The sequence below is a fragment of the Pteropus alecto genome, unplaced genomic scaffold, assembly GCF_000325575.1.
Source record: "Pteropus alecto unplaced genomic scaffold, ASM32557v1 scaffold66, whole genome shotgun sequence".
In the NCBI taxonomy this organism is placed as follows: Eukaryota; Metazoa; Chordata; class Mammalia; order Chiroptera; family Pteropodidae; genus Pteropus; species Pteropus alecto.
The window spans coordinates 151612-176030 of NW_006438869.1; the positions used below are offsets into that span (position 1 = coordinate 151612).

A 24419-nucleotide genomic window follows, 5' to 3' on the forward strand; every position below is an offset into this window, starting at 1 on the left:
CGCTAACGCGAGAAACCCAAGGAGCAAGAACTGGAGTGAAAAATCACAGGTGTAAAATCCTGCTGCATTTGTAGGCGCCTTCAGAAAACGAAGGATCGGTCAGCTAGGTGTCCTTTAAGACCTGGCCTGCCTCAAATGTCATCTCAAACGGACAACATGTAACTTGTCAAGGGGCTGGCATAGTGACTTCAGTCTCGTTAAAGGCCCATTAGAAGTAAAAATGCAGCACGGATCACACGGTAACAATGCTGAGTTCCATCTTGGCTTCCCAAACCCAAATACGGTTTCATGCGCTTCCCTCAAGCATCCACACGGCGCTCTTCCTCAGACAAGACCTGATCTAGACGACAAGGACCTCGGTCCTCGAGTGCCCGCAGATGGGCAGCCTCCCCACCTGCCCCCTGGCACGGAGGTCGCTGTTTGGCAGGTTGGGAGCGGGGAGAGAATAGGGCAGAAGTTCTCACGGAGGCATAAGAAGAAGAGAAGCTTCTACTGTTTGGGGCATTTTCACTTGAAAATATTTCACGACTTTTATTCAGAGTGCTGACAGGTTTGGCTCATTGACTGGATTTGTACATGAACTGTGGAAGGAGGGCTTGTCAGAGCATGGGACTGGATCGTGTCATGTGGCACCATGGCTGTGTCACGTGGTACCAGGCTGCTCTGTGTATGATGTAGGGGCATGGGGTTCTGCCTGTGAACACCCCCAAACACAGGTGTGCACACACACTCACACACTCAAATACACACACATGCACACACACACGAACATGCACGTGCAGTCACACACGTGCTCACAACACACACACATGAACACACATACTCACACAACACACACGTGTGCATACACATACATGTGTGCATATACACAGAGTATACATGCACACATGTGCACACACAATATATTCACACACATGCACTCACACACATGAGCATGTACACATGTGCACACACACAATACACTCACACACTCACACAATATACTCACACACACATGCACACACACATGTCACAGCTCATGAAAAATAGTACAAAAACCTAAAGAGCTTAAAAGTAAGTAAATTTTTAAATCAAAATAACATGAGAAAAAAATCTAAATTGTACATTTCCTCAAAATATTAACATCTATGTAGTTTAACACATTCACCCTAAAATTTTACATACAAATCTTCCTCCTCCTCTACAGGCCTGCTTTTCTGTAGACTAGATTCCAGCCCAGCCCAGAAGGAGCCAGAAGGTTCTCGAATGTTACTGGAGTGTCAGGAAAAGGGAGCCTCACAAGGTATGAAGCATCATATGATGTCATGATAGAGGTGGAGTCACAGAGACGAAGATCTAGGTCACAGAGATGAAGATCTAGGTCTTAAGCGATCGCACTTAGGCCGACCCTGGCAGGAGACAGAAGCCACAGTGCACGTCGCTTTGAAGAACATGCAGTGAAGGCCGTCTGGGGAGAAGGGTGGGCTTTGTGGGCTGGGTTAAGGGAACCATCGAAATATGCTGAAGCCACCACGAAGGACAACGCGGGGAGCTGTGACTAGGCTTCCCCTGTCTGGAAGACGGGGTGGAGGCTGGGGGGCGGTGCTGAGTGAGGGGTGGGCCTGGGGAAGCGGTGCCTGCAGGGGCATGAAGCCCCTCAGGAGCAGGGGCCTGAGCCAAAGGAGGGCAAGGAAGAAGCAGCCCAGTCTCCCTCCTCCTTTTTTTTTTACATCTACAGCACCTGGTCTTCCTAGGTGGTCTCCCATCCAAGTACTCACCAGGCCCGACCCTGCTTAGCTTCCGAGATCAGACGGGATCGGGCTTGCTCAGGGTGCCATGGCCATAGACTAGTCTCCCTCCTCCTGTCCATGCCTTGGGTTGACTGACCCCCCCAAGACAACAAGACAGCAAGAAAGCCTGGGAGGGGAGAGAACAGTCTGGAAGTGAGGAAGGTCAGGCCCTTGGAGCACAGTGGGTGGGGAGGGGGCGTGGGGGCCGACCAGACCAGCACAGCTACTGACATCACTGCCGTGAGAGGCTTCATGGGACACTGCCCTTCCGTTTGATGGTGCTGAGTGAATGAAGGTAGAAACAGAAATCATTCGGAATGCCCGGAGAGGACATTTTATGATGGAAATATAGACGCTGGCAAACTGAAAAAATGAGCCTCGTGGAAAGGGAACCGCAGGTCACGAGTCAAATTCTCAGCCGGGGCGGCTGGATGTATCAGTAGGATGAGAGGAAAGAAATGAATGTAGGGAAGGCACGAGCAGGAACTCCGAGAGCGAGAGAACGAGGCAGACGGACGGACGGCGGACGGACAGACGGCGGACGGACATGGAGAAGAGCCCGAGTGGCTGCCCAATTCCTCACAGCTTCGAGGCTCCCGTTTTACTCCACGTACTCCCTAAAATACAACGGTCCTGCAGGGAAACTGAGGACCTCATTTCTCAGCCCACAGAGCCTAAGGCCAGAGCCTTATGAAGGAGGCGCTCTGGAGGACGGGCTCCGCCGTCATCACGGGAATGATCCCTCAGCGCTCCTTGGGGCTCAGGCACCCACGCCAAGGAGCGTCCATGACCTTGAACGGGACAGGCCCTGGACAGGGGGCAGATCCCGGCTGCTCTAAGCCAGGCGTGGCAACCTCATTCATCGGGCCAGGGCTGGGCCTAAGAATGATCATGTGACCTGATTCCGGCCAGTGACACTCAGAAGACACAGCAAGAGGCTTCCACAAATTATTTTCCTTCAGTTAAGAGAAAGATGCTCCGCTCCTTCTCGGCCTTCCTGCTTTGGGCTCTGTGATGGGAGGATGTGGTGGATGCTTTGTGTTCCCAGGAGCAGGAGAAGGCTTGACATAAAAGAGCTGCTCACCAGCGCCTCCCTAAACTGGGCAGGATCAGCCCTGAAACGGCTGCGTCCCCATCATCGACAGAGGAAAACAGTCATTTTTAAGGCTCTACTCATGGGAAATTCAATTTCTGTTAGGTAAATGCAGTCCCATTGGACAAAACCTTTATATACTACTTTTAGAGAAAAAGTAAACTAGAAGGAGATTTTTATAAAATTGCCAAAGACTGCACAGCTAGCAATTTGGAAGGCGTGATTGGAAATGCTGATTGGTTTGCCTTTTCCTTGTCAGGGGACCAGGGTTCCTTAGCCTCGGCGCTGCTGACATTTGGGCTGGATGATTCTCTGTCATGGGGACCACCCCGTGCATTGTAGGGTGTCTACTGACACCCCTGGCCTCCACCATCTAGATGCCAGTATCCCCCCCGCCTCAGGATGTAACAACCATTTAGCAATGTGACATTGCTAAATGTCCCTGGGGACACCTCCAGCGAAGACCCAGAAGACCCACGTCACTAGACACTCAACCCCCTCCTTCCCCCACTTAGAGCACTGGCGTAAGATTATAGGGCCTCGGGCAAAGAGATGCTCTAAACATTCCCTTTCTAAGTATATGGACCCGCAAGATGAACTGAAAAGAGCTACGCAGGACAAGAAAAGAGGAATTTGGAGTGATGGTTTGGGAAAGAATGGAGGGGAACAAGGAAGAAAAATAGAGCAGTTAGAGCCACCAGAGCCCTGGAAAGGAAAGGAGCCGCTGTGGGCCAATCGTCACTGAGAGTGTGCCGTGGCGGGGCTCAGCAGCAGAAGAAGGGGGGCTGCATTTTTCAGCCATGAGGGGTAGCTGCAGACTTTGAGGGACACTATTTTCAATTCAGGGACATTGCTGTTGGTTCTATTAAATGTCAGAGCAAGAAGCACGTACAATATTCATACAGTAACGTGGGGGAGGGCCGTCCGCATTGCATTTAACCGCACACTCGTTTGGACCCCGAGTGTCATAGTTTGCGAATCTGCCTCGGAAACAGATCCGTGAATAATGGGGTAGGTTCTGCTGCTTCACTTTTCCATCTGAGTAAATATTTTTAAATTTTCTTAGCTTTCCTTGAACAGAAATAAAGCTATCTAGAAGAAATTCTCTATCGTTGTGCTATCTTCTGGGTTTCTGCCAGGCAACTTTCTGCTTGGGGTATGCGCTCGATATTATTAAGCATTAAGTACCAGAGCAAACCACACATAGTTTAGAGGATGTAGCCACTGAGCTGAGTGATGTGAACGTATCGACTCCTGGAATCTTCCCAACATCCCCATTGTCTACATCCCATTTTACAGGTAGGAGAACAGCCTCAGATGTAGCTGAATTTGCTCATACTTACGCTGGTTGCAAAAGACTCAAGATCATTCTAAACAAGCTGAGTCCAGAGCCTATGATCTCAGCCACTTTTTTCTGTAATGAAATTCTTAGATCTTTCTTTGATGGGAGTCTCATGGAATTCAGCTTCATATACTTGCACCCCCAATTCTGTAAGAGCAAAGTTCCCCTCACCTAGGAAATAATGAGTTTCTAAGAGCTAGCCAAGGAAGATGCAGTTTTTGTTAGCAAGCATAATCCATAATGCTGTTTTGATTCATCTGTGTTCAATTCATTAATTCCCGACTAACCAAGGATATAGATGCATTTGATGAATACAGAGGTCCCTGGAGCATAACTTTAGGCATTAATGTCCTCCAGCCATCATTCTCTAATGACATCATTCTCTATATTGAAGTCTTATATTTTCTATTAGGATATTTTTTCAGAAGTTAAAAGATCTCTCTTTATTTTCAAAGTTTCATGTACCTTTTGCCAGAGGTTGTAAGAAAACAGGATATTGGATACGGTCCTTGAAAAGGCTTGTCTTGTGTTATAACATCAACTCACTCTCATCCCTAAGTCTATCTCTATAGATGAATTACACAAAGGAAACATAACACCTTTGAAGAAAACTAAGCTGGAGTGCTGTGTGGCCTCTGATAGGACAGGTGAATAGAAGCAATCTTTATTTATTGGCTCTGAGTCCTAGTTCTTTAATCTATAAGATGAAAGCAGTGACATTTATCTTTGAGGGTCATCAAAAACCTTAAATGAGACAACCCATTGAAAATTGCCTGACACGGCACTGAGCATATGGTCTAGACACACGATTAACCTAAATTTCCTTTTCCTTATTTTACAGTAGACTTCTTTTTTTAAATCAACTCTTATGTAACACTTGTTACGTAAGATAATGTACATAAAATATTTAGTCTGAGAATTGATACATAGTAAATGCTCAGTAAATACCATGATTATCCTAGAATCTCATCCCTATTTTTAAAGCCCTGTGCAAAGCAACAGGAAACAGTGTAGGGCCAATAATTGTACTTGAATTGCCAAAAATATCTATAGTAGATTACATTACAAAATTTATAGACCCATAGTTGCTTATTTGGTGTGTGCAGTTTGCTAATGATTGCAAGGCGCATTTTGGAACAGGGACTCAGCGTATGATATCATATGACATGATAAGCTGGTAATCATGTGCCCGTGAAGGATGGGGACAGCGTTCGTGCATACGTAAAGCCCAGGTAGGTTCGGGACTATGCTCTCCTTTTTAAGCAACGTGACAAGTCATGTAGGACATATATATTATTGGAGCCACTCTGGATATGTCGATCTAGATCTAGATCAACACTTCATATCTCTTAAACTGAGAACAACGTTTGCAGTTACATGCATAGAAACAAACAGGACATTAATCAATATGTCGGTCTACTACTGCCCTGTCTCCTAGATGCAGAAATCCATGAGCATTCTTAAACAGGGACCCTTTGGTGGGAAATAGGTCTCAAGCTGCAGAGGGTCCAGGAAGCTTCTGGGGGTCCCATCACCTATTTGAACTCTCTGGAGGGCTAAGGATCTAAGCCACAGACGGCAGCCTCTGCGCGAGGGGCAACTGACTTCAGGGAGCTTGGTTGTGCTACATCGTTTGTGCAAGGTGTGTGAAGCTTTACAAGGTGGGTCCCCACAGGAGAGTGTGATGTCACCATTGGCACACTCAGCATCCCTCTGGCTTGACTAAGCAGCACGTAACGGGACTCTGCTCATTATCCTACTGGGGCGCAGGATGCTTCTGTCTCATTCAAAAATCCCTCACTTTATAAAGCTTAATTTCCTTTGGATAAAGATATGTAGGTAAAGAAAGAAAAGCATTTAGCTGATTATAAGATATATATGTATAACATACATTACATATGTACATATATATATACACATGTATATGTGTGTGTGTGTATATATATATTTATTTATATATTTATATATGTGTGTGTGTATATATATTTTTATATATATATATATGTGTGTATATATCTCTGAAATCAGTTGGCATCTTGCAATCCATGGTGGCATTGTTTTCTTATAGAACTGTAGTATACTTCATGACATATCAGAAATGATGAAATATGGTAGATTTGCCAACAAAATTAAGCTTTTCTCCATTTCAGTCCAAAAAAAAGAATATAGAAGTAAATTACATTTTTTAATAACCTTTAAACATATCTAAGACTGCTCTATATAAATGCTAATAATTTTCATTTCGTTCATTTATTTCTAAGATTTTCGTAGAAAAGGATGTATAATTAAAATAGTAGTTGGGTAATATGGGATTTTCCATTTTCCACATGGTAGCCTGCATATATCAGAAAAGTATAGGGTTTTATTTCCTGTGCTTTGCGCTAAGTGACATAATTTATTCTCTGCTGTTAGATGCTTTCCATATTGGTAACTTATCAAAAGTGTATCTTGATATATGACACAATATATAGGGTGAGAGCATAGGGATGGTTTTATATAATGAAATCACTTTGCAGCAGAAAAACAAAAAAAAACTCTTGTTATGTGCATTTCACAGACAGTGCATCAGAGACCACGTCTCACTATATTTTTAAAGCGGAGTCAGTGGAGGGACAGTGAGGGCAAATTCACATCACCCTCGGACCTTCGTGGGTTATAACAGTAACTGTCCTCCCAGAAGCAGTGACAACGTCAGCGACAATCCTCTGGTCACTTATTAAATACTAGATCCTCTCCGTTTTTTGACTGTAGAAATGTACTACGTGCATATTTGTTACAAACCAAGCAGGTGAGTGTATCTTTCCCATGACTCAATTAAGCATGTCTCAGACATCCACTGAAACAGGGGTCCCCACCCTCTGGGCTGCAGATTGGTACCAGTCGGTGGCCTGTTAAGAACCGGGTCGCACAGCAGGAGGTGAGCAGCAAGCCAGTGAGCGAAGCTCCATCGGTATGTGCAGCCGCTCCCCAGTGCCAGCATCACGGCCTCGGCTCCGCCTCAGATCCTCAGGTGTTAGATTCTCATAGGAACACCGGGCCCTGGTGCCAAAAAGGTTGGGGGCCACTGCACTAAAACAATCATGGGTCTTAGACCAGTAGCTCCTTATGTAAGAAGAACTGCTATTGTATTCTTCTGCCCTTTTGATCATTAAAAATTCAAAGCTGAACACCTACAAGATGTGCCGATTCTTCTAAAGTAGGTGTCCGTACACCAGAGCTGCAGTGCAGAGGCTGCACGTGGCTTTCTCTAGCTGCAGAGAATCTAAGGTGAGCACCTTTGCTGAGACATGGGACGAGACTCAGAATAAAAACACTGGCATTTTTAAAAACGACTTCAAGAGACACTGCAGAAAACTTTGCTTCCCAAATGAGAGATCTGAAGCTAAATAACCCGAATCCCCTTGCGAAGCTTTGCTCAGAGTCTGCTGAGGTTATATACACACCTTTGCTGTGAAAGGCTTTGATCACGTGCCAACATCTGGGGAAGGACACTGGTTTCGACAGGCCCGGCCTTCCTAACATCGCAGGGCCTGGTTTTCCCACTTACAAATGGAAGGGCAAGCGTCGTGAACACGAGCTTTAGATAATGGGAACATCAGGCGCCTTAACAGGAAGCAGACTGACTGTTCACACGCCTCGAGCAGTTCAGTATCGAAGAAACAGCATGGATTTCAAATGTCGGAATGTGTCATGTCCCCTCTCACCCCTGTCTTGCAGAAATATTCCAGAACGGACTCACAGAGATCAGCAGTTACGCCGCAGCAAGGCGACTTAATGAACTTACAAATGTGTGGGAGCAAAGAGCTGTTGCTTATATTCTCTGGGAATGGAAAAAAGACTATGAGAGTGGTCGATAAGGGTTCTAAAGACAAAGAGGAAAACCGACAAGCCGGCTCCTGCAAGTGAGGACCCGAACGGATAAATTGGCAGAGAGAAATGAGGGATCTATCTCTTGTCTTGGATCAGGGAGTCTCACTCTAAATGCAAGCGAGTTTCTCCTTGTTCTGCAGAAGTCACCATGGGAGGGTGCATGAAGCCGTCCCTCCCCGACCTTGCCATGACCCTGAGCAGGATCTACAAGACTGTACCACGTGGGGTTCAAGGGTAATGTCTATTTGTTTTTTGAAAACCTCTGCTTATCTCAGCTTCTGGAATTATAGTCCCCTGGGGAAATGGATGGGTGTGGATGTTCCTATTTTATCAGTGCTACGAATGGTGAAATAGTCCACATCGAACTCTAGAGAAAAAAAAAATTCAAGAATAAAATAGAGATATTACATTCCGTTTTCTCTTCTAAGCAGACGCAGAGCTTATGCCTGCGTCTCGGTGACTCTCCTGCAAGCTAAGAGTCGCCTGAGCTGAGAGAGCACAGACCGGGTGTGCAGGAGAAGGTCAAACATGATAATGTGTGGACGTCGTTCATGCACGGGGCGTGACCCCAGGGCAGCGGGGTTCCCCGGACGGTGTGTTCTGCAGCCCGAGGACGCGGCCACTTACGGGGCAGGTGGAGATGGTCTGCTCCCACTGGGTCATGCTCAGGCTCTCCTCCAGGCTCGTGCATTTCTTCATTGCCACGTCCCAGCCGCAGTATGGGTCCTGGGCCCCGATGCAGGCACTAGAAACAAGCACCAGAGGGTCAGCAGAGAGGCGGCTTCCCCTGCAAAGGCAGGTGCAAGCTGAGGCGAGCCCAGCCCTCGTGAGCCGGCATGGGAACCAGCTATGTAAACAGCATTTTGGTCTGCACCTGAGAGAACTCGGCTATTTGCATACACCAGCAGGGACCCGATTTGAATTAAATAATTTTCATTGAAATATCTACATTTTTTTTCTAAGATAGAGGGCAAATGACTACATGACCACCTGTGTCCACAGGAGCCTTTTGGTGTCACCGATACAGCTAAGTCAGAATTTTGCGACGCTCTAAAATACTAGTTGTTACCACCACCATCACCAACATTACTGTTGTCCCCTTAAACACAGGCATTGTTTGTCAGACGCCTATTGTGACATACCAAATTATATCATTGAGACACAAACAACTTTTACAGGGAGGTATTATTATTATTATCTCTTTATCATCACCATAATCATATTATCGTCGCTCTCATCAACACCTTAATAATAGATATTACTTGTTGAAACCTACTGTGGTATAGCAAATTATTATATCATTTAGACACCTAAAAAGCTCTAATGAGGAAGGTATTATTTTTACTTTATTGATGAAAACACAAAGAAATAACATTTATGAAACTGGCCCAAGTGCAAGCAAATACACGCAAAACCCCGCAACGTAGTTAGTTCGGATTTAAAAAAATAAGGAAGTCTTCTTTTTGAGCATCGTGGCTTAAACATGTATTAAAATTTTCAATTTAATAGTAGCTTAATCTAGCTCTGTCTATAACCTCCAACGTGTTCTATCAGAAGTCCTGTAGCAGGTGGATATTTCGTTTCAGCTTTGTTTGTAGGAGTTTGTACACAATGGGTGTTAGACGAAGATTTTGATTCCTGTGTTACAAGTATAACAGAAGGCAGATGTGCAGAGGGGGGAAGCAGACAGAGATGGCAGTGACTGATACAATGACCGAAATGATACAGAAGGTCACCCCACAGGCGAGCAGGGCGTTGAACACCTGGGGATCCTGGGAATTCTCTCCCTGGAGGGGCCAAGGGGGGCCGGGAAGCAGGAAGTGGAGGTGAGGGAAGGCAGGCGAGTGCGGCATGAAGTTTTCATGGCTCCCCAGGGTTGGGAGGGAGAATATGTTATGTTACCAAATAGTCAAGCGCGGGGCCAGCAAGGTGGTATAAACAATAATGCCGTTAATATTAATGATGTGAAATAATGCTAATTAACACATCAAATATGTTAACCGCGTGTAAAGCATTGTTCTAAGAACTTGAGCTCTCTCCGTGCATTGAAACCTTTTAGAACCTTATATATATAGTACCTCAAATAGCTACTACCTTTATTCTCACTGAAAAACTAAGAAACTGAAGCAGAGAAAGAAGTCCCGCAGCTGCAGAAGATATGTCTAAAGACAATAAATCAAGCGAGAGAGGTAAAAAATTATTACGTTACTATGCAGTTATTACTTATCGACCACCCAAAAAGTTCAAACAAATGGTTAAAACTGGTGCTTCTCTCGGCAGAATTCGGCCAAAGGGGCAAGGGGTGTAACACGATTACCTGTCACCATCACCTCATTATAACTTTTCGATAAGTGACCCCGCACACGTTAAAAGGTAAACAGAGGCACGTTCAAGTTCCCGAGGGTCTGCTTTGCATACGCCAATTCGAAAGGGCAGCGCCAAGTCCAAAGTGGTTACGAGGCTCCACCCACAGGAGCTGGGGGCAGGTGTTATGGAAGTGTGGAAGGGACGGAAGCACAGAAGCGGTTTGATCGACGGGCTGAAGCGATCTGCCTTATTTGGGACAGTGGTTAGTTGGCTGTTTGGGACAGGGTCGTTTCGTTTTCTCAGGCTCTGATACACTGACTCTGGCTTACGTAGGCCTTGGAGCCACCTCAGTCCAATGGCTTCCGTTCAGTGACACATACACTTGCATGCAAAACAAACAGACAAACAAAACGGTTATAAAGAGTAACGTGAAAGCCTTCCTTCTCCAGAAGTGGCGACTGTTCACACTTATATATTTATAAATTAAAATTGCAAAAAGGAGAAAAATCCTCCAACTCCCTCACTTTGCCCTGGACGGCCCCTTGTGAAGTTACGGGGAGAACCCAAATAATGTCACTGGTTACACGGAACATTTTAAGCTGTTTTAAATGAAAAGCTGCTGTCAAAACGCCTCTTTCTTCTGAAAATGCTGACGGTTTTGCATATTCTTAACTTATCCCTTAAAATATTAAAAGTTCTCTACAAACATGTCTATTCATTAAAAATACCAATTTGATATAAATGTTTTCTTCGCTCAAAGTATTTCAAAACATGGGCAAAATTCTGATGAGCTTTACCTTTTTTCTAAATTATACTTTAAGCAAAATTTATTATGTTTTGGAAGGCGGGTCTTTGAAAGAGACCATAGGAAAATCACTCACTCCTGTTAGTGAAGCCATCGTGAGAGTGGGTTTTCTTTACTCCACTTTGGAAATAATTTTCGTTGTATGATGCAACTTTTGAATATTTTTTTTCCTGAGTCAGTTAACAACCTTACATTATTCTCATTTGATATTTTACCCTGGTACTTGAGAGTTTGTGAATTCAGAAAACACATTGGGGGGATTGTTTTATGAACTATATAGATGTCTAACCGATGTACTGTATACTTGAACTAATTAAAATAAATAAATTAAAGGAAAAAAAAGAAAAAAAGCATGTTGGTCAGAACCCGAAGATATAATTTAAAAACTCATTTATCGAGAGTACATCGTAGAACTAGATGCACAGTAAGAGAGAAGTCTTGCTTCTAGAAGGATAAACTGTTTCCTTTTTACAAGGCTACATTTTTATCTATCTAAACTCTTTCTTTACATTAGAAAGTTGGTGATTACGTTTTTCTAATTTAAGTAATAGGAAAAATAAGTATATTATTAAAATCTTTTTATTGCATTTCTGGAAAATTAAAGCTAATTTCTGAATATGATCCCCTTGCATGTCAGATTGTCTAAGTGAGGATAATGTTATCTGGCTTGTTACTGTCACACTAATTGTCATTATATCCATTTACTTTTGATATTAGGAATTTTTGCCACAAAAAAAACATGGATTCATTAAACATGGGATGTTAAAAGTGTTCAATCATTCGTTTATCCAGAATATACTCAAGCGCATTTGCCATAAATGAACTAGACTTTGAAGGTGTTGGGTGTACTGTGGCAAACCAAACAGTCATTGGATCCAAAGAACTCACTTTTTAGAAAAGGAAAGAAACATTAAACAGTTACGCCGATAAATATCAACAACCAGTTGCAAAGGAAAAACCAAAAGGGGGAACCCCCATTTAGATGGACGGGTCTGGGGTCATGGAATACTTGGGACTGGCATCGGAACTGGGACCAAGGAGATGAATGAACTCATCCACTGGCGGCGTATTGCAGGACCAGGAGATGCTGGCAGCGCGATCAGCATGGAGAAGCTGCTCGGGTGGGAGGGAACTCAGTGTGAAGAAACGAATAAACAGAGGCTTTGGTAGAAGCTTGAGAAGAACCTCGGGGCCTGGAGCGCTAAGACTTAGGGTTTCCTTGTAAGTGTGGCAAACTTCAAAGGGCTTCGCAAATACTGTCCAAAACACATAGCAAATATCAGTGTTTATTTCTACTATCGTTATGATGATAGCGGGATAGATGAATTTATCCGTCACAAATGAATCTTGCTTTAATTCCTGACAATCTAAGGTGTCATATACCTACCCACTATGTTAGCACATACTCAGAATCTGCTTTTAAGAACTGCATTAAAAACATTATCTTACTAAAAATAAGGTGAAAAAATAATTAGACCTTCCCGAGGAATATATTCTAAGATATCCACAAATCCTTCAATTGGTAAATCCGACTGGAACATGTATTTGCTTCAGCTTCCTCCTTACATAAAACTGGGATGATAACACTAGCCTCAAAGGACTGTTTAGAGGATTAAATTATATTAAAGATAAATACCATATGATTTCACTTATATGTGGAATCTAAGGAACAAAAAGAACAAACTGATCAAAAGCAGACTCACAAATTTATAGGACGACCTAGTGAAAGACAGAGGGGAGGAGAGTCGGGGGTCTGGGAGAATGGGGTAAAGGGTTAAGAAGTACAAATTAGTAGTTGATAAATGGTCACGGGGGTGGGGAGCACGGCGTAGGGAACGCAGTCAGCATTAATGTATTGGTTAGGTGAAGAGTCAGAAGAGAGAGAGCAATTAGGGGGATCATTTTATATAAATGTCTAATGTACCGTATACTTGAAACTAATAAAATAAAAAAAAATTTAAATTATATTATGTAGTAAATAAGAAAAAGGTTTTATGCATATAGTTATTCTAATTAACCTCTAAACACTACAAATTATGGTATCAATTTCTAGGGTGTATGAAAACATTCTATACCAAAAATACTAAATCTGTGAGTACCATGGGCGATGTGGGACACCACAACATATTCCATTAAGTGGTGCAAAGTATTTCAACTACAAGTTTAGATGAAGTCGTGACAATTTTGAGTACTGCATGTACAAGGCACACTGCCCTGTAATTAAGACACGAAGACCAGGAATGGACTTGCGGTCTAGTTAGGGAGGAAGAATACACTCATGACTGGTGCCCGCCAACAACAGAGTGAGGAATAAGTATTAAGTGACAAGTTCAGACATTGGTGCTACAGGACCCCGAGCGGAGAGAGGTGGGCCAGGGGAGTTGCAGGAAGAGGGACATGTAGGTCGGCCTTTGAATGAAGCTGAGGTTTAGCTGAATGAGAAGCACATCCCTAGTCAAGATGGCCCCCGGAAGGATGTCCTGGAGTTGTGTCCACACAGGATGATCAGCAAGCTGAGCAGAGCAGCTTGGCTGGACTGAGGCTTCCTTAATGCTGCCGAGAAGTTAATTGATGGGCAAAAAAGTTGGAGTTTTGCTTAAGCGAGGGAAATTGGGCTGTGGTGCATAGGATGTGTCAGATAGCAAAATCTACTAGAAAAGATTAAGAAAAACTAAAACACAACACGACTGTAATAGGATTTTTAAAAGTTAGGACATATGCCAAGTAAACAAAGATATAATTACTAATAAGAATACATGTTTATACTAATTATATATAACTTGTAAAGGAATTTAATGATAATTCATGCTACATACTATGATTTGTAGATGAAATTAATGAACTAGTATTTTGATTAGACACTAACTTTTAACTTATTAAAAACTATTCACTATTGGCTTATCATTAAAGACATCAATTAAATATGATGAGAATTTTTCACATTTCAGTTCTCATTTAATATTAAATTAAATAATTGACCTGTACTGCCACTAATATCAAGCAAATGGGTTTTAGTTAAAATCTTATGACGTGGATAATAAGTTTTAAGTTTTCCTGAAAAATCTGTTTTAAAACTGAACGAGATTGATACAAATTTCACATCACAAGACAAGGAGGCCCATCTCACCACTCTTATTCAATATGGAATGGCAAGTCCTAGCCAGAGCGACCAGGCAAGAGAAAGAACGAAAAGGCATCTGAATGGGGAATGAAGAAGTCAAACTGTCACTTTTTGCAGATAACATGATTCTCTACATAGAAAACCCTAAAGACTCCACCAAAAACTATTAGAAACAACGAACAAATGCAGTAAAGTTGCAGGATACAAAATCAGTGTTTAAAAATTCATTCTATTCTTATCTATTAACAATAAAATTTCAGAAAAAGAAACAAAGAAAAAAAAGTCCCTTTGCAATTGCGACAAAAGGAATAAAATACCTAGCAATAAACTTAACAAAAGATGTGAAGGTCATATACACCGAAAACTCTAAGATATTATTAAAAGAAGTTGAAAAAGACACAAAGAAACGGAAAGATATTTTATGTTCATAGATTGGAAGAATCAATAGAGTTAAAATGACCATATTACCCAAAGCATTATGTAGATTCAATATAATCCCCATCAAAACACCAATGGCGTTTTTTAAAGAAATAAAACAAAAAATCATCGGATTTGTATGGAATCACAAAAGACTCCGAACAGCCAAAGCAATCCTGAGAAAAAGGGACGAAATTGGAGGTATCACACTGCCTGACTTCAAATTATACTTCAAAGCGACAATAATCAAAACAGCATAGTACTAGCAGAAAAACAGACACAAAGACCAATGAGACAGAACTGAGAGCCCAGAAATAAACCCACATATATACGGGCAAATAATTTTCGACAAAGGAGTCAAAAACACAGTGGAGTAAAGAAAGCCTCTTCAATAAATGGTGCTGGGAAAATTGGAAAGCCACCTGCAAAAGAATGAAACTAGACTGTTATCTGTCACTATACACCAAAAGTCATTCAAAATGGATCAAAGATCAAAACATAAGATGTAAAACAATAAATTGCATATAAGAAAACATAGGTACTAAACTCATGGACCTTGGTTTTAGGGAGAATTTTATGAATTTGAGCTCAAAGACAAGGGCCGTGAAAGCAGAAATAAATGAACGGATAATACCAAACTAAAAAGCTTCTGCACAGCAAGAGAAACCATCGACGAAACAAAGAGGCAACCAACCCAATGGGAGAAGGTATTTGCAAACAAGAACTCCGATTATGGGCTAACATCCAAAACATATAAATAACTCATACAGCTCAACAACAAAAATACAAATAACCCAATTAAAAAATGGGCAGAGGACCTGAACAGACACTTCTCCCAAGAAGGCACACAAATGGTCAACAGACATATGAGAAGATGCTCAATTTCATGAACTATTAAGGAAATACTAATCGAAACCACGATGAGATACCACCTCACACGTGTTAGAATGGCTGTCATCAACGGGACAAGTAGTAAGTGTTGGAGAGGTTGTGGGAAAAAGGAACCCTCATACACTGCTGCTGGGAATGTGAATTGGTTCAGCTGCCATGGAAAACAGTATGTATATTCCTCAAAAAATTCAGAATAGAATTACCGTATGACCCAGCAATCCCTTTCCTAGGTATCTACCCCCAAAATTTGAAAACATTTATCTGTAAAGATATATGCACCTCTGTGCTCATTGCAGCATTAGTCACAGTGGCCAAGACATGGAAATGACTGAAGAGTCCTTTGATAGAGGACTGGACACAGAAGATGAGGACATATATCCAATAGCATGTTATTCCATAAGAAGAGATAAAATAATGCTATGTGTGACGACATGGATAGATCTTGAGATTATCATGCTAAGTGAAATAAGTCAGAGAAAAAGTTGAGAACCATATGATTTCACTCATAAGTGGCACATAAAGCTGAAAGCATTGAATGAACAAGACAAACAAAAACTCATAGTCACAGACAACAGTTTACTGGTTACCAGAGGGAAGTGGGGAAGGGGGTAGATGAAGGGTAAGGGGGACAAAATAGGATGGTGACAGGAGGAGATTTGACTCTGGGTGGTGAGCACTCAATGCAATATACAGATGACTCATCATTGAATTATACGTTTGAAGTCTTTATAATTTTATTAACCAATGTCACCCCAATAAATTTAATATAAACAAACAAATAAAATAAATTTTACAAGTGATGCATTTCGGGAAAATTAATAGTCAAAACAAATAGTGAAAAGGGTAGAGGGCATTTGAAACAAGCAAAACAAAAGTGTTTCTGGAATCTACTAATTGCAATAAGCAATTTATTGTTTCCGACATGATACAGACAGTCCCGTTTCACTTGCTCATCATGCACAGAAACTGGAACTGTTAATCTTGGCCTTCCCGTGGGCCTCCATTATCCTGAACTTTTCTCTAGAACAGACACAAAATCTTTCTGGAAAGATCAACTCTGACCCCAGGACGAAGCTCTCTAAGGAAGGCAGCCTCTGCTGTGGCCAGTGTTGTACAGGGTCCAAAACCAGGGCAAAGGGGACACAGGGAGCACCCGTGGCCCAACAGGAGCCAGCAGTGAGGACCAGAAAAAGCTGAGTCCATGTGGCAACAGGGAAAGAAAGGAATCACTCGTCACCTCGCTCAGAGAAAAGCTCACTCTTTCGGTATCCACGTTCTCTCTGTGTAAAACAGAGGTAAGCAGAGGTACCTCCACAGCCCACGCTCCCAGCCGCCTCTCCTCCCTGGCCAATCAAGAATAGAAATGGAGATGTGATCACTTCTTTGTCCATCTCGTGCTTCTTCGAGGGAAGCCCTTCCCTGAAAGAGGGTTTAATGGGCAGAATCAGAAGTCACAGGAGAGTTTGAAGGGTCGACAGTTACATCTGAGCAAGGCACAAGTTGTCAAGACATATGTCTTAGTTTTTATATAAAACCTCAGAGGACAGTAAGTCCAGAGAAAAAGAGTATATTATTCTGACTCCTTATAATTCACCCAACATAACAGTTTGCCCGAGACTGAGTAGATAAGGCTGAGGCCAAGAGATGCTCATCATGGGCGAAGCGCACACACCCACCTGAGCAGAACCGTTAGGGCAAGTGTTGCGTCTACATTGAGTGTGGATTCTCTGGTGCCCTCCCCAACCTGGTGGCGGCAGCAAAGGTGAGCACTTGGATCTCACGCCTGGCCCTGCCCAGCCTCCATCAGCACCTGATCTCAGCTCCTCTTGCATGGATAGAGTGACACCTGCTCACCAGAGACAGGGGACTGCCGAATGGCCGCTGACAGATTCTCCTGCCAGTTGGACGGGACATCTGACATCAGTCAGCTACACACACAGAATGCGGTCATGACGGAATCTCACAAAGTACCTGAAAATTCGCTCGCCCAGACAGATGAGAGCCAATTAAATGATTAAGTGCAGAGCAGAAACTGGCCCGATGGGCTCTGCACCTCGCAGAGAATGCGGAGCCGCTCGAAGGCAGAACAGCAAATTCTTGACAGGTCTGTTTGCGTTCGGTGTGGTCCAGGGGCAGGGTGAAGCACCTCTGGGCAAAGAAGGCAGGACGCGTGTAGAAGAGCAGTTCGATTTCTTCTAATCTCTTCTTTTGTTTTTTGTATTTGGTTTTGTCTTCCACATGGGACAGGAAAAATCTGAAGTCGTGTGTTCCACAGAGTGATCAGGGACTCAGTGATGACCGTCCCCTTAGGGACTGTTTTTAGTTCAACTTCTTGTTCTTAGAAAAAATTCTCCACATTGTAACAGTAATATAATCACGTCAAAGTATTTCACCGAAGAAGGAAAGAAAAAAATGGACTCAAACCTTGCAGGCAGCGGGAGGGAGTGGGCATTGCAGAAGGCAGGGCAGCCTTAGGCGTCACCTCTACTAGATGGTGCTCAGATATTTTCTCTGCGTTTATTGTCTACCCAAATCAAAATATATGTTTATAGCATCACCGAAGGTGGATTCACCATGAAGCCAAGGAAGCTTTGCTTCTCGAGTTTTTACCTCTTTACTTCACGAGGCCCTGTAAGGCCCTGTGATTGGCCCTCGCCGTTCTGTATTTATAACCTGATATCCTCTTCCTCAGTGAGAACCCTCCATGTGGTGTAAGCTTCAGGCCCCACAACACCTAAATTCCCCCCCGATTATTACAGTAACATGACTTATGTTTCTTAATTTACCGGTCAAGTTCATGCATGTTCATGATCTAACATCTACACATTCTGCCTGGTCCTTTTCCAACCTGGCCAGGCCCCGGGCTTGCTAACCTGTGACTTTGCCGGAAGACCTCGTGTTCCAGCCCAAGCCCACCTGGGCCCGTCTTACAATGTGCTCTTCAAAGTCGTAATTAACATGTTGGTAAAAGAACTTTGTCTTTTGCCAATTTTATTTTTTTTAAACAGTTGTGATGATGACATACACGTCTCCTTTTTTCAAATTCTATCACGTCACACAGATGTCTTCATAGTCGTCATCCGATGGCTTCAGAATAACCCGCTGAGTGAATCATCTCTCGAATAAGTATATGATACCTTGGTGAGTAAGTCCCTTACTATTGGAAATTTAAGACTGGAACACTGCTTGTGATTCAGATATAACTTAAAAGGTAATTGGATGTCAGGCTCAGAGATTAGGTCCTACTGTAGTTTGGGATCAGACTGTAATGATAAATCGATTTTGGGATAAAGTCTCAGGCAACTCCAAGGCCCTTTGGCACAAGTACGCTATAGATATTCGGGGATTTTATTTATGCCAGAATTTCTCATTAGATTTTGAGCCCATGAAGACAGGGTCAGAGCCGCCTCATCCGTCATCTTCCACTTGGGGCCTGGCTGGGTGCTCGGCACATATTAAGTTCAATAAATATATTAGGAATGAATCAAATTCAGTCTTTAGAGGCTCCTCCAAAGCCAACGCAAACAAAAACCCAAGACACCGAGATTTGGAAAATATTAAATTCATTTTGAAGGGAGAATATTTAGTTTGTAAGCTGGGTACTTGTCAAAATGTCCTTCCGACTGTTTATATGATTCGTAATCGAATGCACGTCGTGGGGATCCAGCCATTTCTCTCTAGAAGTTGTGTGTTTCTCCCGTCAGTCAGAGGCTGTCCTTAGAGAACATTTAATTAATAAAAGTGCCAGCCAATTAACTCCACCTTTTAAAACTTTGCCCTCTCAAGCAAGAAATGTCCTAATTTCCATACTAATTTTCTTAATGAGGTGTGGATATCTTTAACTGAATGACGCTCTCCCAGGCTAACGGAATGAAGGCTGACTCGATACCATTCACGAACCCAGCCCACGTCTTTGTCTTAACAGATTCATTTTTCCCTCCATTTCTGCAAAGCAAAATTTAAAAGGCATGTCTCAGGATTCTTCCAAGTCTCGGCTGTTCTCTCCCCGATTAGTTTTTATAATGGAGCAAAAACAAAACAGAACAGACACCTAAGTCCCAAAGGTTATCGATTCTTTGGCTAATGTTGTATCTCATTGCATTTTTTTGTAAGGGAAATTTTACTGTATCACCAGAATTAAGGTGTTTTTTTGTTTTGTTTTGTTTTATTTTGTTTTTAAGTCCCAAAGGTTATCAATTCTTTGGCTAATGTTGTATCTCACTGCATTTTTTTGTAAGGGGAATTTTACTGTATCACAAGAATTAAGGAGTTTTTTTGTTTTGTTTTGTTTTGTTTTAGGTTATAAAGTAAAATAGCGGAGAGGGAAGAGGCAGGGTGTCTGTTTATTAATTCATAAATATTCACTGAGCTGGTCAGGGCCGGGCCCCACGCTCGAGGCTGCGGAGAACCTGGAGCACAGACAATGCCGGCCGTGGGCGCGAGGCGCCTGGGGCTGAGTGAAGCCTGCGAGCACGCGGCCCTCAGAATTCTCCTTTCTCCTCTGTGGCTGATGATTTTTTGGAGACTGTCTGATTCGGATCTACCCGTCACCTATAAAGAGTTCACTCTATAGCCTGATAGGTTTACTGATCTCATAACTATGGTGGGTGCCAAGTAAAAAAAAAAAAATAAATGAATATGTGAGTTAAGTGTCAGAAGAGTAGAAAACATCACGTTATTCAGAAAATATCAGGGCACAGGGTTAATTTGGGTAATTTAAGAATAATGTCTCTAATTGAGCACCTGATTGTATAACTCAGTATCTCTAACGCCTGAAGGCACACACACTCATTCGAAAGGCATATGTGATGACAGCGAGTGACAGCCCGCCACCTAGAGTTTAGCTGAAGTACAGCACAGGGGGATGTTCTATCCTGGCACCCTGGCGACTTTCATGTGCCCACATAGGGCAAGGCTCAGTCACGGCTGACCTAAGCTTGGCAGAAGGCCCTGTGACCCTCCGGGATGAGGAGCTGGCCAAGGCCATTTTCACCCCATCTCCCTGTCTTCCGGGGAGGCTGTCATCAGAGTTCTCATCGCTTCCAATTCCGATGGAGAATGAGGCTCGCGGCCCACCCCGTCCCCACCAGGGGACAGTGGCAGGCTCTAACACCCTAAGCTGCAGCACCAAGTGGCTCCACAGCAACGTGGTGCCCTGGTCCTTATGTTACATCGTCATCTGGCCCCTTTTGTCTAGGTGTCATCCTGTGGGAAAAGGGACACAGGACAGGAGCAGCCGACGCCTTTTCTGCTCCGGCTTTTTTGTCTATGAAAGATATAAACTGTCTGATGTAAAAGTGGGCTGTGTTCCTTGGCCTGAGGATCGGCCGTACCGACACACAGCCCGCCCATGCACTATGCCCTGTGGCTGGTTCCAGGGTCCAGGGACAGAGCTGTGCAGTCACACAGAAGCCGTACAGCCTATGCAGCCTGCATAGTTTCTGTCTGGTTCTTTACGGAGGAAGTTTGCCAACCCACTGAGCTAATTAATGCCCAAGCCTTAAAATGACGAACTGTGCATTAGAAGTGCCCCCCATCATCACCCCGCAAGCTTCCCATTTCTTGGGTTCCAGGAGCTGTGGTAGTCAGACCGATTGGAGGTCTGCAGCATCCCCCTGGTGGAGAGGGTCCGGAGTATTGGCCTGGCTTTCAGACATGGTTGTGACAGCCCAGGCCCTGTGGCCATCCCCTCCTCCTCGGAGCAGGGACAGCGGCACACGGTCGGCTCTCTGCCAGGGTCTGTTTTCCTGCCAGAAGAAGGGTGTGAGTTTACACTGGTATTTGCACCAGCAGGAAAGCAGCAGTGGCCGCCCCTGGCTGCTCCACCCTGTGCCTCCCTGGGAAGACTTCTTCCCACTGCAAAGACCCTACACTGCTATGCGGAACCCGACAGTGCCCCAGGGGTCTCTGAGCGGCCCACAGGGTGCCTCCAGCTCATCTACCATCCACTGTCACATGCTGCACCCATATCCAGGTCTGTCCTGATCCCTGGTGCCCTTGAAATTCAGTAAATGTCCATTCGCTTTATGTGTCAATACGTCCTAGAGCAGGAATCCTCAGACCCTGGGCTGCAGACGGAGGCCTGTTGGGAACCAGGCCGCAGGAGGTGAACGGCGGGGCCAGCGAGCGAAGCTTCATCTGTATTTGCAGCCGCTCCCCAGCGCCAGCGTCACCGCCTCGGCTCCACCTCAGATCATTAGACGTTAGATTCTTGCAGGAGCCCCGGTCCCCGGTGCCAGAAAGGCTGGGGACCGCTGCTCTAGAGTCCAGCGGGACAGGGAGAAGGGGAAGTCCCTCTCACACTCCACGGCCCAGGGGTAACCACCATCCTCATCCTCATGAGCTGTATTATTTATGTAATTCCTCCAGGCTATTTATTAAATGCTTTTGCAAAAAATGCTAAAATTAAAACATTATTTTTACTTATTTTTTTGAGGTCGAACTTGACTCAAATATATTTTTTAATAAAAGTTGTTCTCTCAAAAGAACTTTCTGGGGAAAACAGCTACGCAAAATTATAAACGCTATGCTGTTTGTTCCAGTGACGGAGCGAGGGCACCATGGCCGGGGCAGGCATGTGAGCTTCCTGCCTCCCCCGACACTCCAGGGTCACCTCTGGAGCCACCGGAGGACGGAGGAGACACGTCCGAGAGCAACCAGAGGGTATCATCCTCCTCCGGGTCTGCCAGATGCACAATAAAGACGAAGCTGATGGGAAGAAGCCTCGACTGGTCATCAGGAGACCTGAGTTCAGCCTGTCCTAGTACGAACGAGCTCAGGTTCTCAGTAAGTCACAGTACGCAAAGTGACATCCAGCAGCTCGTCCCTGCTGAAATCTAACCACTGAGTGACATCCCCACTGTACCGTGAATGCGATGTCCTCGTTGTACCAGGGCCAGCCCAGAAAACCACAGATACAGCCTGGGCCTTGGGGGCAGAATGTCCCAGCTCTGAACTGGGGGTCATGTCCCTCGCACTATGTGACCGTCACCTTGGGCACAACACCGAAAATCTAAGCCATCGTTTCCTCGTTTGAAAAATGGAGACGATACGCAACTTTCCTTTCGTAGTATGTGGTTAAGGTGATTCAATGATGAAGTGGTGGTAGAATCTAGAAAAAAACCTGTGGAATTCGAGCAACTGTTACCATTTATAGACAGTTTAATAGATATCAAACCGTGCATGGCCTTTGAAAAGCAGACACTCCAGAAAATGAACAATGCACAAATGATCTGGAAGGAGACGGATAACTTAGTTTCAATCAATCTCAGTTTCTCCTCTTGAGCGCTTCAAAACCAATTAAAATAAATAAATAAATTTATTTAAAAAATTATTTCTAAAATCGATTTACTAGTAACAAATAAAATTACCTATATGCTACCTATAAGTAGTATCTACTTCTTAGTTGCTATCCTGTTCCTATTTAATGTACTTCTTTAGGCAAACTTTTAACAAATTAAAATTGTTTTTGTCAAAGAAAAAAACAAAACACGTTTCCCCCAGAATTCATAAAAAAAAAAAGATTTGATCTGTAGATACTCGTTTCCTACAACGGATTTTCTCTCTAGTTAATTTAAACTACGGAGGTTTCCTGTCTTTCTACAGGAGGAAGATGGCAGAGAAACAGAAAAAATCCAGGGAAACTCTTAAGGTAAAATCTTTAGAATTTCTTTTCTCAGCTGGAGTATTGAAGGGTCAACCAGTACTCGCCCACGCCGAGGGTGGGCACACGGAGGCCACCGCCTATCAGCTTACAGCGAAGTTACAATCTCTCACTGCTTCCCCTGAGCGTGGGGACAAGTAAACAGCAGGGAGATTCAGCTCTGCATGTCACCACAAAATCTCCTCCCCCCGGGGCCGGGTGAGAACAGACAAGTGGCCTTATTCTCCTTGACAGAAAGGGGACTGTGGGCTCCTCCCTGGCCCCGTGCCTGGTGAAAGCGGGCTCCTGAGGATTCACGGCCGGGCGTGGAGTACAGCTGCAGAGGAAGTGAGAGGGGGCATGACGATCCCTGGCTTCCCCGATACCAGGCAGAACTTAGCTTCCAAGCCTGCAGGGCGCTGAGCTGTCACCCGGGTTCAGTGACAGAAGGCCCCATGCTTTGCAACCCACACACTCCCATTCTGGCTCCAGATCCCCCGACATAGAGCGCAGACCTGTGTCTTCCTGCATGTCAGCCCGTGTCACGCCCCTAAAGAAGTCACCGAACTCGGAGCTCACGGGGATGGAGATGCGAGACCGCGGCTCTTCTAACTGTACTCCACCTTGCGACATGCCTCTTGGCAAGACCTCCACCTTCCCTGTCACTCACTGGGCCATCAGCAACTGGGCAGGTTAATTCCCGCCCTAAGGTAAGTCAGTCCTGCACAGGACACAAATCCAAACAAATTTTAAGCAGCCATTGGTTAAAGTCAGGGGCAAGGTGCCGTATGAAAGACAGTTGTTAATAAATATCACTATTTGACGTTAATATGCACAAACCGTTTCACTGGCTGGCAGGTCCCTGATGCTACTTCTCAACACTCTGATACCAAAGGAGGCATCGTTTTCTAGAATCGCCCAGAAGGCGATACTGTCATAATTTTTACTATTCACAAAACCTTCCTTCTACGTTAGGACCTTCCTTCTACATAAGGACACCCACTTTACAAAGTTCTCTAATTTTACAGTGTACATGCCATCCCGTCTGATCCTACAGCGATTTGCATGTGTTGGATGAGAGAGCGAGGTTCAAACTGCTTTAGTTTCCGGGTTAAGAAATGGCACGAGCAGGTGTGCAAGGCGACCCCCCGTCCCTGAGCCC

General features: G+C 44.1%; 1 protein-coding gene and 1 pseudogene across 1 annotated transcript in view; both read right to left on the bottom strand.

Moving 5' to 3' along the window:
* The window catches only part of SEMA5A (semaphorin 5A), a 411791-nt gene that overhangs the window by 59501 nt on the left and 327871 nt on the right, over positions 1 to 24419 (bottom strand). The window contains 1 exon segment of the mRNA XM_006915860.3: positions 8702 to 8819. Within this exon segment, the coding sequence (XP_006915922.1) occupies positions 8702 to 8819 (118 nt within the window).
* LOC112483004 lies at positions 1709 to 1827 on the bottom strand (annotated as a pseudogene).